This window comes from Plutella xylostella, chromosome 6 (genome assembly GCF_932276165.1).
Source record: "Plutella xylostella chromosome 6, ilPluXylo3.1, whole genome shotgun sequence".
Taxonomy (NCBI): domain Eukaryota; kingdom Metazoa; phylum Arthropoda; class Insecta; order Lepidoptera; family Plutellidae; genus Plutella; species Plutella xylostella.
The window spans coordinates 11,331,369-11,344,486 of record NC_063986.1 but is presented as its reverse complement, the minus strand read 5'-3'; the positions used below and the strand labels follow the sequence as shown (position 1 = coordinate 11,344,486).

Below are 13,118 nucleotides of genomic sequence, written 5' to 3'. Positions count from 1 at the left end.
TCTATCAGTAATCATCACAATAAATAAATAAGGAACTAACTAATTTACAAATAGCACATAAGTATATTGCAGGCGCTTTGCCTCGTAAATGTAAATCTAACTTAAACCTATCACTGATGAAAAAAATACCACAACAGTGTCTATAATCCTTAAAGGTAATCAGTTATAGCTTCGTATCAAATCTAAAGTCATTTGAAAGATATATAAAACTCATTTATACTCTTATATTGTTGGTTAATTTGTATAGGAAACCCATATCTTTATCTAAGACTCCTATTGAGTTGGTTGAGGCATTGCACACAGCAATAATACGACAGAATCTGAGTGCCACGGGGTTCCGATTAGTCTCATATTCAACAAACTGTCTGACTGAGCCTAATCTAGACGTGCCCTAACTATTCTAACAGGATCCTTATACAAGGTCGCCAGTTATTCTGACGTTGCTAGCGTGCATTGGACAATCATTTATAACTATCATTTCCATACGAGTATCACAAAGTTCATATTCACACTTCTCTAATCTAGAACTGCTACACTCGCGAGCAACCAAATCGACTCAAGCCTTCACGGCGCACATATACATTGATTTTCCTAAAACGATAAATGGTAAATATAAAAGTGATATGTCATTCGAAAGCTGAAGAATTAGGCTTTCAATTAAGATCAATACCATAAAAAAAAACTAAGCGCAGATTTAATGACGCATTTTAATTGCCCGTCAGTGTTAATTACCTCATTAGGAATCCACGCCTTGCGCTACCTGATCCCGCTATAAAACCTTTCCACATCCGGTGTACCTTATCAGTCGCTTGTTGCAAGTTGACCGGTACACATCTCGTTGCATTGTATTCCTTGTTTTCGCAAACCCATGGATACCACACCAGAAGAAGCTGCTCAAGTTGTTGCCTTGCTGCAACAAGGGTTAAGTCAGCGAGCAGTCGCTGCCCAGCTCCACTTGAGCCAGTCTGCTGTATCCCGAGTATACAGACGGTTCCAAGAGACTGGTGCCTTCAATCGAAGACCAAGAACGGGCCGCCACCGCTGCACTTCAGAGAGAGACGACCGCTTCATTGTCTCAACCTCGCTGCGCAATCGACACCTTACGGGCGTTGATGTGCAGCAAGAACTGAGACGTGTACGACAAGTGGCTGTCAGCGAGTGGACAGTGAGAAGACGCTTGAAGGAAGCCAACTTGACACCAAAAAGACCTGCATCAGGCCCCAAATTGACTGCAGGCCACCGACAAGCGCGTCTTCAGTTTGCTCGAGAGCATCTCGATTGGAGCATTGCGCAATGGCGGTCGGTCCTGTTTACTGATGAGTGCAGAGTGTGTCTGCATGGCAGTGACAGGAGAGGCCGGGTCTACCGGCGTCCGGGGGAACGATTTGCCCAATGTTGTTTCGCTGAAACAGTAGCATATGGCGGCGGTTCCTGCATGATGTGGGCTGGTATTTCTCTAGAGGGAAAAACCGCACTTGTTTTCGTGCCTGGAGGCGGCCGAGGAGGCGGGTTAACAGCTGATCGGTACATCACCGACATTCTACTCGGTCATGTTGTGCCCTATGCAGAATTTGTCGGTGAAGACTTCGTGCTAATGCACGACAATGCCCGCTGCCACACGGCACGAGTCAGTCGGCAGTTTCTGAGAGAGAAGGAATTGCGCACGATGGACTGGCCTGCGCTCAGTCCTGACCTGAATCCCATCGAACACTTATGGGACGAGCTCAAAAGAAGAGTTCGGGCCAGGAATCCAGTCCCTGCAAGCGTGGACGAGCTGAAGACAGCTTTATTAGAGGAGTGGGACGGCATTCCTCAGGAAACTGTCAAAAAGTTGATAAGGTCTATGAGAAACAGGCTGCAGGCTGTAATTAGGGCAAGAGGGGGCAATACAAAGTATTGATTTAAATAAATAAATTTTTATCTTAACATTTTTTGTTTAATTTGTATAATACGATACCCATACCCTTTTTTCCTAAATTCCCGTTTTTCCTACAATTGCGTTCAGACATCATTTATTTCAAAAATGATGAATGGATTTCAATAATAATGATATCAAATTAAAGCTGACATCTTAAGCTTTTAAATGACATATCATTTTTATTATTTCTATTCATAATTTTACTTGTATTAATGTATGTTTGCGCCGTCAAGGCTTGAGTCGATTTGGTTGCTCGCGAGTGTAGTTTCAATAACTCTATCTCTCGACGATTAGCAGTTATTTTTTAGGTGACAAAATCATAGTCATCAGTAGATAGAATTATTGCAATAGGCTTTAAATATTGTTAGTTGTAGAAAAAGCAGTTTGAAGTTTAGGACACTAGACAATAGTGATGTATTAATTAACTAATACATAACTATTAGCAACTGTTCTATAATATTACAATGGGGTTTTCAATCTCCTTTTCAAAAATAACCGCTACAAAAATAAATTCGGTCGGCCAAGGGGGTTAAAGCTAGGCACACAGTCATGTAGGGTTGCCAGGTTGTTAAATCGCCACTCGCAAATCAATATAAAAAGGAAAATAAATGTACAAGTTCACGTAGTTTTCTCTCATGAGTGGAACTTAGTACTTACATATTTATAATAAATAAAAATATATGAAAAAGCCCTATCCCTGCTGAGGGACGTCAGGATGGATGTAATGTATAAGAAAATGATTTTAAATTCATATTTATGATTACTGAAGTAACCTGGCAACATAATCGCCGTTAGAAAGAGAGGGGAGTATTAGTGTCGCTGTGAGTGAGTTTCGCCGCGTCCACGACGCCAGCGGGCGGAGTATTACTTATTCTATGGCGGAGAATTACTTACAAATCTCCGACTCCACAGAGTAAATAATACTAGTGTTTAGTCTGTGTCCGCCGCTCCGCCCGCCGGCGTCGTGGCCGCGGCCTGGTGTCGTGGGGGCGCCACTATCGCGCGTCCTTGGCCGTCAGCTTCTCTATCAGCTCCTGCAGCGGCGCCAGCTCCCGCCGCTCGATCAGGTTGAACTCCTGGCAAATTCACATTATATTAGGTATCTTATATCTGATAAATTGAAATTAATTTCAATACCACCATGAAAAGGTAAAAAACCTTTCCCCTACACATAGTACGGGGAAAGACATCTGATACAGACAAAAACTACCCTTATTCGAATGTAATAAGGGTTCTGTCAGATGTCTTTCCCCGTGGAATGGGATATAGTTCATATTTGTGGCATCCTACTTTTATGTCTAAATTATTTTAGAGTAGATTCTAGATATAGTACAAATATCTGAGTACAAATAAACATAGACCTGAGTATATCAAATATCTGCGCCTGTCGGGATCGTACCCGGGACCTTCAACATAGCATTTAGGGTCATCACCACACCATTCGGTCGACTATGGTTCATCTATAATACAGGCGCTACACGGTACCTGCACAAAGAAGATGAAGTGCTTGAAGGAGGTATTAAGATGCGCCTCCTCGCCGAGCTGCACCACCTGCGGGAAGTGCTGGTGGTAGATGTGCGCGTACACGCGGAACAGCCGCTTCAGGATCGTCTTCGCCATGGACAGGAAGTTCTTGGGGAACGGGACGCCTGAGGGAAAACGTGGTAGTACGGTAAACCAATGTCAACTTTATTACTGTTAATAGAAGAGGTATCTAGCCTGGCCAAATACTCAAGATCTAAAAACCCCGGCATTGAACACAAAAAGTCGCATATCTTTTGAAGGGCTACACCGATTTTTATAAAATATGGCTAAGAACACTGGTAACATTATCTATTATCCGAAAACCGAACTAAACGAAAATCGGTTCAGCTGTTCCAAGTTTAACGTTTCTGTCCCATTTTTCCGTCAAAGTTAGAAAGCCATAAAAATCTTCCATGTGTATTTTGTATTGCAATGTCGCCAATGCTGGAATAGTTTATTAATTCCACATACTAATATAATAAATGTGAGATAACATTGATGTTTGTTACTCTTTCTCGGGAAAACAGCTGGCGGTCTTAAAGAAAAAAACGATGTATACAAGACCTTGGGTGCCTGAATGAGTTTAGTGGCAGGACTCAGGAGTATTATTTAACATTGTGCCATAGGCCATAGTAACCAATACACAGGTATTCAGTGGTTATGCTCCTTAGAGAAGTAAGTATCAAACACTTACCAATTTTCGAGGGGAACAGTGTCTCATCGTCCAGCTGGTCCTGCGCCCAGGTCATCAGGTAGTCAATGTACTTGGGCGCGGAGCACTTGATGGGCTTCTTCACCGTCTGCCCGTCGGCCCAGTGGTACTCGTACTTGGGCCCCGCAGACATCACCGCACAGGTGTCTTCCGTACAGAACTCTGTGATTGTGCCGTATAACATGTTGATCTGGTTGAAGAAGTCTACCGCTGGAATGGGATTAAAATTGGAGTTAGGGAGATACTGATATTGTGTATTTTTTTTTATTTTAAAAATGTACATAGTTTCTGTAAAAGGCAGGGCATCCTAAATATCTAAAGAATACTTAGGGAAAAAAAAAATATTTGTTTTAGAGGTCACATAGAAATTGGATGAGTATTGTAACAACAATGACAACAATGGTGGTACATGTTATCAATATCCTGTAGCTGACTCATGGACACACGGGAAGCTTCTAACTCCATTTTAGATAAAACAAAGCTGTATTGTCTGATGTACTCATAATAAAGTATTCATATTAATTGGTTTGGTGAACCCCTTTAAATATATTCTGTTATATTATTCTGATAATTGTATCTTAACTTCATAGAACAACATAAATTTGTGGGTATACCACAAACATAATATACTTTATAAACTAGAGAAACATGCTTGGATGTCATGCTTAACAATACTTTTTTGAGAATATAATTACAATGAAAGGAATATCAGATATTCACAATTAATCACCAGAGTCAGACCAAACAGCTAAATATTAAATCAGTTCTTCAGAGGTAAACAGTACAGTCCACTTTTTTTTGTCAAAAAGTGGACTTATTACTGATTACCTCTGAGGTACAGAATTAAGATCATGAAGAAAGTACATGAAATTAGGTACTTCATTTATTTAAATATGGTGGTTCAGATTAGAACCACTACACCTCTATAGACAAACAATCTAGATCTCACCCCACACTTGTCTAGCTAGGTGATCTTTGTTTGTTAGAGAAGACCCTGCTTTTACCTTTTTAAATAAATAAATAGGTCAAGCTTCATGGTGTTTTGTCCTGTATGTCCAGTTTCTAATCAGCCATTGACATTCAGTCTTTATTAAATGTTATGTTCTTTTCATCCTTTTGTTGTTTTGGGTGATGGTCCAGTTAACATCAATAACTTCTTGGTTTCACTTAAAGCTTAACTCCACTTAGATTCCCTCAATAAGGGACAGGACGTGCCATCATAACTATAATAAATGAAGCTTCAACACAGGTATACTGACTGTTGACGGCGACCCACTCGTTGAGGTCCTCGCCCTCGGGCAGCATGACGGCGAGGCGCAGGTTGCCGGAGCCCAGCGTGGCCGCCGCGTGCCGCATCAGGTCGTACTGGTGCGTGCCCTCGGGGATGTTCTTCTTCGGCTTGAACGTCTTGTTCGACCGACTGCCGCTGAAACACAACACCAATACGCATGGAACACTGGAACACTTTTGGGGCGAATATTTAGCGTTTTAGTAATTAAATAGAGCTGGTATGAGTGGAGGGCCGATAGGGCAACGCCTCCTGATCTAAATGGACTTTTATAGACTTGCGGAGGCATCACAACGAACGTAAACAAAACGTCAGCGCGCACAGCGGAAGAGCTGCTCAGATATAAATAGATACTTTTTACGACCATAACATGATGGTTTGTACTTACAATAGGAAGCTCATTGTGGTAATTGTTGTGTTCTTCGCTATAAACTAATGTTTATGTACCTAAAATAGCACCAAATCATTAAAATAAATAGGTTAGAAAAATCAAAATTTAATGCACTTGGTCCTGTCAAAAGTTTATTGCATTTTTACTTTTTAATTGTCACTGTCTAGGGTGGCCCTTCTCAATTTGCTCACAAAAAATTCTACCCTTTTTTATTATAAACAAAAAACAATAGACGTTCATCGTACTCCCGTCAAAACCATTTTGCACATAGACCGTAGCTTTGCACGTTTTCAGTACGAGGGGTGCTGCTGCCTATGTTTACTTTATGTTCCTTGCACAGGTTCAAGGAACATATAAGCACGAATGAAGCGTTTTAATCAATCAATCAATCTTTGGTTGTGGCACTATGCCGTGTGTGACTGACACAGCAAATTCCGCCAAATTCAATAGTAATAAGGAACACACATGTATATTATAGCTGTCTTTACGGTAATTTAGATATATTTACAGGGTTAATACCTGGAACAAATAGACAAACACATTATATATACAGGACATCACAAATAGGGGTTAGTATAGTTTTAGTATATATAATGACAATATACAAATTTACAGTTTAATAATTATTATTAGTCTTGAGAAATCTGTACAGAATGTTAGCAACTGGAGTATGTACAAGTGTTAGTAGATAATTAATATTTACAGGTTTAGGAATGGATGGGGGGAGGAAATCGTGGAGGGAGGTTTGAAGATTGGGACACTCAAAGAAAAGATGATCAACAGATCCTTCGCTGGTACCGCAGTCACATACAGAACTATCACGCACCCGAATCCTAGCCAGGTGCACAGGGGTGCACGCATGACCCAGACGGAGCCTGCAAATAGTGGAGGTAGCAGGTTTATCAAGGAATCTTGCTCTAGAAAACCATGGCCTTTTGGGGATATGGGGTTGAATGTTGGAGTAGAACTTACCTTTGAGATTCCTGGAAGTGTCCCAGGACACTTTCCAGGATCTATCTAGCCTCGGACCTGCGAGCGAGGCAAGGTCATGAGCGAAGTTTTGGTAATGAGTATCCAGGCCCAAGCTAACGGCTTCCTTAGCGAAGGAATCTGCACACTCATTACCAATGATGCCACTGTGTCCGGGAATCCAGGCAATAGCTACCTCAATACCCTGAGTCACACAGCGATGAAGAGTTTCTCTAATTTTGAGAATTATTGGAAATTTTGATTTAGATTTAAATGGATAAGCGATGATAGCTTGTAAACAGCTGGCCGAATCTGATAAAATGATAGTTTTATTTAATTTGTGGGACTCAGTGTAGAGAAGAGCTTCTAAGATAGCTGTTGCCTCGCCCGTGAAGACCGAGGTTTCAGGAGGACACTTGAAACTCAACACAACCCTGTATCCGGGCAGCCATACAGCTAAACCCACGTTGCCATCTTCAGATAATTTAGAGGCATCGGTGTAGATGGGGAGCCAGTCCGGCCACTCAGTATTGAGTTTCTCATTTAGGGCTCTATCAGCCCCAGGGGAGTCCTTTCTGATGCCCAAATCCAGGGCTATGTTGGGTTGAAAAACTAGGGTGTCATAGGGGACTTCGAAAAGGGGGTTAGTTTTAAATTTCACAGTGGGATGAGGGAGGTTAGTGCAAAAAATGAATGTTTTAAGGAGGAAAGAAAGACCATGGTTTTCTTGGGAGTTACATAACCGCCTAAGGGTATCAAGCTTGGCCAATAAGGGGTGAGAGTCGGATTGCCAAATTTTGAAGAAGAAACGATCACACAAATACCGCCTCCGGAGTGAAAGAGGGGGATCAACGCACTCCACCTGCAGGGCATTGGTGGGAGAAGATCTCATCGCACCCGATATAATACGAAGACACTTGTACTGTATTTTGTCGAGTTTTTCCAATGCAGCCTTGTTACAGGGGTCCAGTACAAAGGAAGCATAATCGAAATGACTTCGAACAATAGCATTGTACAAGAGTTTCTGTGAGTAGGGATGAGACCCCCACCATACGCCCGACAGAGATCTAAGGACGTTGACGCCCCTCTCGCACTTCTGAGCCACATAATTCATGTGATGGGTTCCCGATAATCGTGAATCTAAAATAACGCCTAAAAATTTCACTTTGTTGGCTACAGCAATTGTATCTTCTCCAATAACGAGATCGACATCAGGGATGTGGCGTTTTCTGGTGAATACAACTGCTGTGCATTTTGGGGGGGAGAGAGATAACCCATGACCATCCAGCCAATCCGTGAGGTACCTAAGCGCCAGGTTCAGCTGTACATTTGTCTCTTCTAACGAAGGAGATGCATAATAGAGAGCCAGGTCGTCGGCGTACTGTAGAATGTCGCAAAAGCAGTCAACGGATTTATCAAGATCATAAGTATAAAGACTGTAAAGAAGGGGGCTTAAGACCGATCCCTGGGGAAGGCCTTTCCATACAAATTTTGGGGAGTCCAAGGTCGAAGGGGATTTTATGTAGATAGATCTCTCCATGAATAGGCTGCAAACCAAACGGGTAAGCTTCACTGGAATGCTCAGCTGGCGCATTTTCTGCCTGAGCACAGGAAGAAGGACGTTATCGTAGGCAGACGCTATGTCAAGAAAGACACCCACAAGGTATTCTTTCCTCTTAAATGCGATGTGAATATCTGTAGTAAGAATTGCAAGGCTGTCTAGGGTGCTCATACCTTTCCTAAAACCAAACTGGGTTTTAGCGAGGATTCCCCTGTTTTCAACTAACCATTCCAGCCTGCATTTAATCATGTGTTCCAAGATTTTCGACAAAGCAGAGGAGAGGGCGATTGGACGTCGGGAGTTAGGGTCACGGGGGTCTTTTCCGGCCTTCAATATGGGAACGACTATTTGCTTACTCCAAGAGCATGGAGTAACTCCATACTCAAGAAAGTAGTTTATCAGCTCCAAGTAGAAGCACTTGACCTTGAGGCTTGATTTTGAAAGGAAAGAGTATGGAATGCCATCAATACCTGGAGAAGAATCGGTTAAGCCAGATAAAGCAGATTGAAGTTCATCCATAGAGAATGGAGAATCCAACCTGTCTGAAGATGGTAAGGGAGCTGGTGGGGGGCGGAGAGCACTAGAGTGTGGGACATAAGGTGGAGCCAGTTTATCGCTGAACCCTTCTAGCCATAGAGAGGGATCGTTGCATAAGATATCTTCGACATTAAGGGAACCGCGATATCGCCGAATGTATCTCCACACCAGAGAGGAGGGAGACCTAGGAGAAAGATTTTCACAAAATCTGATCCAACCCTGTTTCTTTTTCTTTTTAAGAAGCCGTTTGGTTCGTGCGGCTATTCTTTTGTAACTTATGAAATTTTCCATGCTCATATTAGCTAGATAAACATCCTCTGCGTTTTTTCGATCTTCAATAGCCGAAGTGCAGTCAGAATCCCACCAAGGTGGTGAGACTCTTAGGCCCTTACGAGATTTTTTATTTTTAGCAGAGGATGTGAGAGCTTTTTCGAATAGTTCATAGTTACCAAGAAAGTTGTCACTGGAACAGGGTTGGATCAGATCAAGTTTATCTTCAACAGAGGTGATGAATGTGGACCAGTCATTCCTACCTATCATGTATCTTGGGAAGGCACATGAATCAGCAGGAACGCTAGTTCTGTTAGGTATAGTAATAGAAATTGGAAAATGATCACTCCCAAAAGTATTTGGGAGGACCCTCCAGAATATTGATGTTGAAAGAAGAGGAGAAGAAAAAGTGAGATCAACAGCACTTTTTGGGTTCTGACGTGGAAGGACTCGACGGGTAGGAGAGCCGTCATTTAAAATACAAACATCTAAGGTATCAAGCATGTCTAAGAGGGCGATTGCAAAAGCGTCGGTGTGATAAGAACCCCATGAGGTATGATGGGCGTTAAAGTCCCCCATGATCAGGAGAGGTTGGGGGAGGGAAGAAATGATGTTATAAAAAGATGGAAGCAGAGAGGGATGAGGATTAGGGAAATACACGGACACGAAAGTAATGTCTAAAGCCCTAAGAGCCACAACATTAAATTCCTGTCCGTGAGGGGGGGTAGGGATAGAGGAGAAGATAAGGGAACGCTTCACAAGTAAAGCGCACCCAGCAAACCCGTCATCCCTGTCATCCCGCAGACACGAGTAGCCCGGAACTCGGAAACGAGAACCTGGCGCTAGCCATGACTCCGAGATGGCAACGACAACGGGCTTGATATTGTCAATGAGAGTGAGTAATTCATGTGATTTACTTTTAAGGCTCTGAGCATTCCACTGGAGGACCCGGATCGGGTTCAGAGCCATTCTGGGTGAAGGATGTAAGTTCCTTGAGTTTTAGGGCAACGTGGGGCGGTATTGTGTCGCTGAATTTAGCCAGCAGACTAACAACTAAGGAAAGAAGATTGTCTAATAAGTTGTCATTAGGGGTGATAGAAGTGATAGAGTTGAGGGCACTTCCATTAGGAAGTGAGGAAGATGGGGAAGAGATAAGTGCCTGATGGGCAAGTCTGTCGTAACCAGGACTGAGGGGAGACCTAGGCCTACGCTGTGTGTATACAGTCTTTTTGTATGATTTGTTTGCAGGTGGGCCAATAGGTTGTGAAGCAGTAACTTCAGCAAATGATTTTCTGCTCTTAGGAAGTCGAGCATCGGCTTCAGCGAAAGAGATGCTGTCCTGCGACATAATGACTTTAATGGATTTCTGTCTGGCTTGCTCAGGACAATTTTTACTAGTGGAGGCATGACTTCCGGAACAGTAGATGCAAGTGGGAGGGTCGGCATCGCAAGTCTCACCCAAGTGTGGCTGGGCACACTTGTAGCAGCGAGGCTTGGACCGGCAACTAGCCTTCATATGGCCAAACCTGCAGCAAGCATGGCACTGAATTGTCGGGTAAGTATACCTTTCAATTTCTACCGCTGCACGGTAGGAGAAAATTTTCTCTGGGAGAAGTTGACCTCTAAAGGTGATGACAATGGTCTGAGTGGGGACGTAGGAAGTATTTCCGTTGTTAACTACTTTTCGGCTAATTCTCCGGGCTTTTAGGACAATACCACAGCCAGCCGGGAGGTCCAAGGAACCTACAAACTCATCCATGGAGAGATCAAGTGGTACTCGCCTAGCAACACCCATCCGGGTGATGTGGTAGGTTGGAATTACAGCCTTAAATTTGTTTGTAGTCAGGGCAGGATGCTTGATAAATCCATTGGCTGCCTCCGCAGACCTAAATTCTACAGTGACCCTGTTGCGGCCTGTCATTTTGACACCATCCCTTGTGATGTCGGAAATTTTATTTTTGTACAAAAATTGACCGAACTTGATAGCCCTAAGCGGGGATGAAGCAGCTGGAGCTGTACTTCCCGACGAGCTTTCCTGGGTGACATGTACGATGAATGGGCCGGGGTCAGAGTCGTCGTACACCTTGGTGGCGTCGAGACTAGGGTGCGTGAATATGGTTTGTATGCTTGCGGATGCTAAGTCGGGGTCGACAATAACACGCTTACCTTTTGGTGTTGAACTTTGTTCATCATCCCTAGGGCGCTTTCGCGTCTCCTGGGAAGAGTCCGTGAGTATATCAGGTGAGGAAGACATCTGTTGATCATCTGGGGGATCAGGATCTGGGGGCCGATCCGAGTGGTGCTCCATTATATTGAAATGGAGCTAAAATACGAGTTTACGGACGAACACAACACTTACCACTAACCACCACCACACTTACTACAACAAACAAGTATTAACACTGTAAATTGGCACAGAAAAGGCTCGAAATCGCGCTGATAATTAGGACCACGTGGGTACCCTAGTTACGCTCGAAACGGAATCTGAAGCGTTTTATTACGTGGATAGTACAAATTTCTATTTAAGAAGGGTATCACCAAAAGTCACTTTGACAAATGACAGCAGTCTTTGACTTGCTTGACAGATTTTATTGACGTTAATTCTTGAAAATTTGAGAATTTTCCTTGGGATTACTCGTCGATTCCGTCGTAAAGTGCTAAAAAAAGAGTATTAGAAACATCTAAAATGCAGGGCCTTAGCATCCAGAGCTTGAAGAAGCACAAGGCTGTAAGTAAACACTTTATTTTTGTTAGTTCAACACTTCTTACATAACTAACCTATCAATGTATCGAGTGTTTTTATTGATCTATTACCTAGACATTTATCTTCAGACTTGCTAATCTACACTCTATTACGCATTAGAATGACGTGTTTTCCCTATTAGCGTGTGATCGGCATTTGATAACAAGGTTTACAACTCTCAACATACATCTGGCTTTCTGGTGTGAGCTTGGCTGGCTTAACAGCTAGTCACCCCGTAGGCATTACACACATAGTCCACCGTAGAGATTAAATGCGGAAAATCAGCTCGCCACGATAGACAGATATTTAGATGTCTTATCTGACTTAGATAGATATCTCATATGCCTGTGTGGTTCTGCAGTTGATCCCGCTGTACGTGTGCACGGCGCTGGGCTGCGGCGGCGCTGTGTTCTACCTGGCGCGCCTGGCGCTGCGCTCGCCCGACGTCTCCTGGCAGAAGCACGCCAACCCCGAGCCCTGGGAGGAGTACAGGAACAAGCAGTACAAGGTGTGTAGTAGGGTCCCTACTGTACATACATTGGCTCCCAAGAACAGTGTCTTATGTGTAAATATAGCAAATTTGAGACTAACTGATGTTTTAAGGGTGTTTAGCACCCCAGTCTTATCAAAACTTAAGTTATGAAACTTGAAAGGTATTACAAAGCTAAATTAGGTAGTTCATCTATATGCCAGAGATGAACTCTTTCAATATCAGGTTTTTGAATTTTGACTCAGTTCCCTCAGTGCCTAAAGAAAAAGTATAGTAATAAAACTTTGAAAAGGTGATTATGGTTGAATTGGATTGTTTATTGATAAAACTCCATTTCCCTGGTATTATTAGAAGTCAAAACACTGAATAAGAATGATAATGATCTATACTAGATCTAGTGAGCAGCAGATTGACTGATTTCCCTTTAATGAATTAAAATAAACTCTATTGTTATGAACTTTTAGACAATAACAAATTCCTTGGCTCTTGCATCTGCATATTTGTTAATGGCTTTCTTGTATATTTTCAAGTGATTTTGTTGTTTCTTACAGTTCATGGCCACCCGCGACTACTCTGAGGGTTCCCCGGCTCCCAAATTTTAAGTTGCCTGCTTAAGATATGTACTCTCGTTAATCAAAAACTCTGTGAAGTATAGAACATTAATTTAATAAATAGTGATTATGTGATAACTTAATATTGGACTTTTATTGATTAG

At 42.6% G+C, this 13,118-nt stretch overlaps 3 protein-coding genes and 1 long non-coding RNA gene across 5 annotated transcripts; 1 reads left to right on the top strand and 3 right to left on the bottom strand.

The window, feature by feature from the left end:
• Nucleotides 1-2,193: 2,193 nt before the first annotated feature.
• On the bottom strand, nt 2,194-5,990 carry LOC105387850 (MOB kinase activator-like 1). The gene is made up of 5 exons (XM_011558637.3): nt 5,831-5,990; nt 5,414-5,580; nt 4,137-4,364; nt 3,404-3,567; nt 2,194-2,994 (listed from the first exon to the last, which is right to left on the bottom strand). Exons 1-5 carry the CDS (start codon nt 5,842-5,844, stop codon nt 2,914-2,916), a joined length of 654 nt encoding a protein of 217 aa, XP_011556939.1. The 5' UTR covers nt 5,845-5,990; the 3' UTR covers nt 2,194-2,913.
• Nucleotides 5,991-6,212: 222 nt separating this feature from the next.
• Nucleotides 6,213-11,659, bottom strand: LOC125488655. Of its 2 annotated transcripts, none has more exons than XR_007266389.1 (2): nt 11,552-11,659; nt 6,213-6,352 (listed from the first exon to the last, which is right to left on the bottom strand). It is a non-coding gene; the product is annotated as an uncharacterized LOC125488655 (long non-coding RNA). The 2 variants fall into 2 exon arrangements; XR_007266388.1 differs by lacking the exon at nt 11,552-11,659 and adding an exon at nt 6,806-7,237.
• LOC125488653 lies at nt 7,257-11,655 on the bottom strand. Its single transcript, XM_048621786.1, has 2 exons — nt 11,530-11,655; nt 7,257-11,450 (listed from the first exon to the last, which is right to left on the bottom strand). Exon 2 carries the CDS (start codon nt 11,422-11,424, stop codon nt 10,090-10,092), a length of 1,335 nt encoding a protein of 444 aa, XP_048477743.1. The 5' UTR covers nt 11,425-11,450; nt 11,530-11,655; the 3' UTR covers nt 7,257-10,089.
• A 77-nt stretch (nt 11,660-11,736) lies between the features above and the next one.
• LOC105387849 (NADH dehydrogenase [ubiquinone] 1 alpha subcomplex subunit 4-like 2) lies at nt 11,737-13,097 on the top strand. Its single transcript, XM_011558636.3, has 3 exons — nt 11,737-11,898; nt 12,275-12,421; nt 12,955-13,097. Exons 1-3 carry the CDS (start codon nt 11,857-11,859, stop codon nt 13,003-13,005), a joined length of 240 nt encoding a protein of 79 aa, XP_011556938.1. The 5' UTR covers nt 11,737-11,856; the 3' UTR covers nt 13,006-13,097.
• The last annotated feature ends 21 nt before the right edge of the window (nt 13,098-13,118 follow it).

Coding starts and splice junctions, on each gene's coding strand:
- LOC105387850 (XM_011558637.3), bottom strand. Junction 4,365..5,413: donor CGAGTGGGTCGCCGTCAACA/GTCAGTATACCT, acceptor ATCCCATTCCAG/CGGTAGACTTCTTCAACCAG. Junction 3,568..4,136: donor ACTGTTCCCCTCGAAAATTG/GTAAGTGTTTGA, acceptor GTTTTCCCTCAG/GCGTCCCGTTCCCCAAGAAC.
- LOC125488653 (XM_048621786.1), bottom strand. CDS start 11,424: ATGTCTTCCTCACCTGATATACTCACGGACTCTTCCCAGGAGACGCGA.
- LOC105387849 (XM_011558636.3), top strand. CDS start 11,857: ATGCAGGGCCTTAGCATCCAGAGCTTGAAGAAGCACAAGGCT. Junction 11,899..12,274: donor GCTTGAAGAAGCACAAGGCT/GTAAGTAAACAC, acceptor GTGGTTCTGCAG/TTGATCCCGCTGTACGTGTG. Junction 12,422..12,954: donor ACAGGAACAAGCAGTACAAG/GTGTGTAGTAGG, acceptor TGTTTCTTACAG/TTCATGGCCACCCGCGACTA.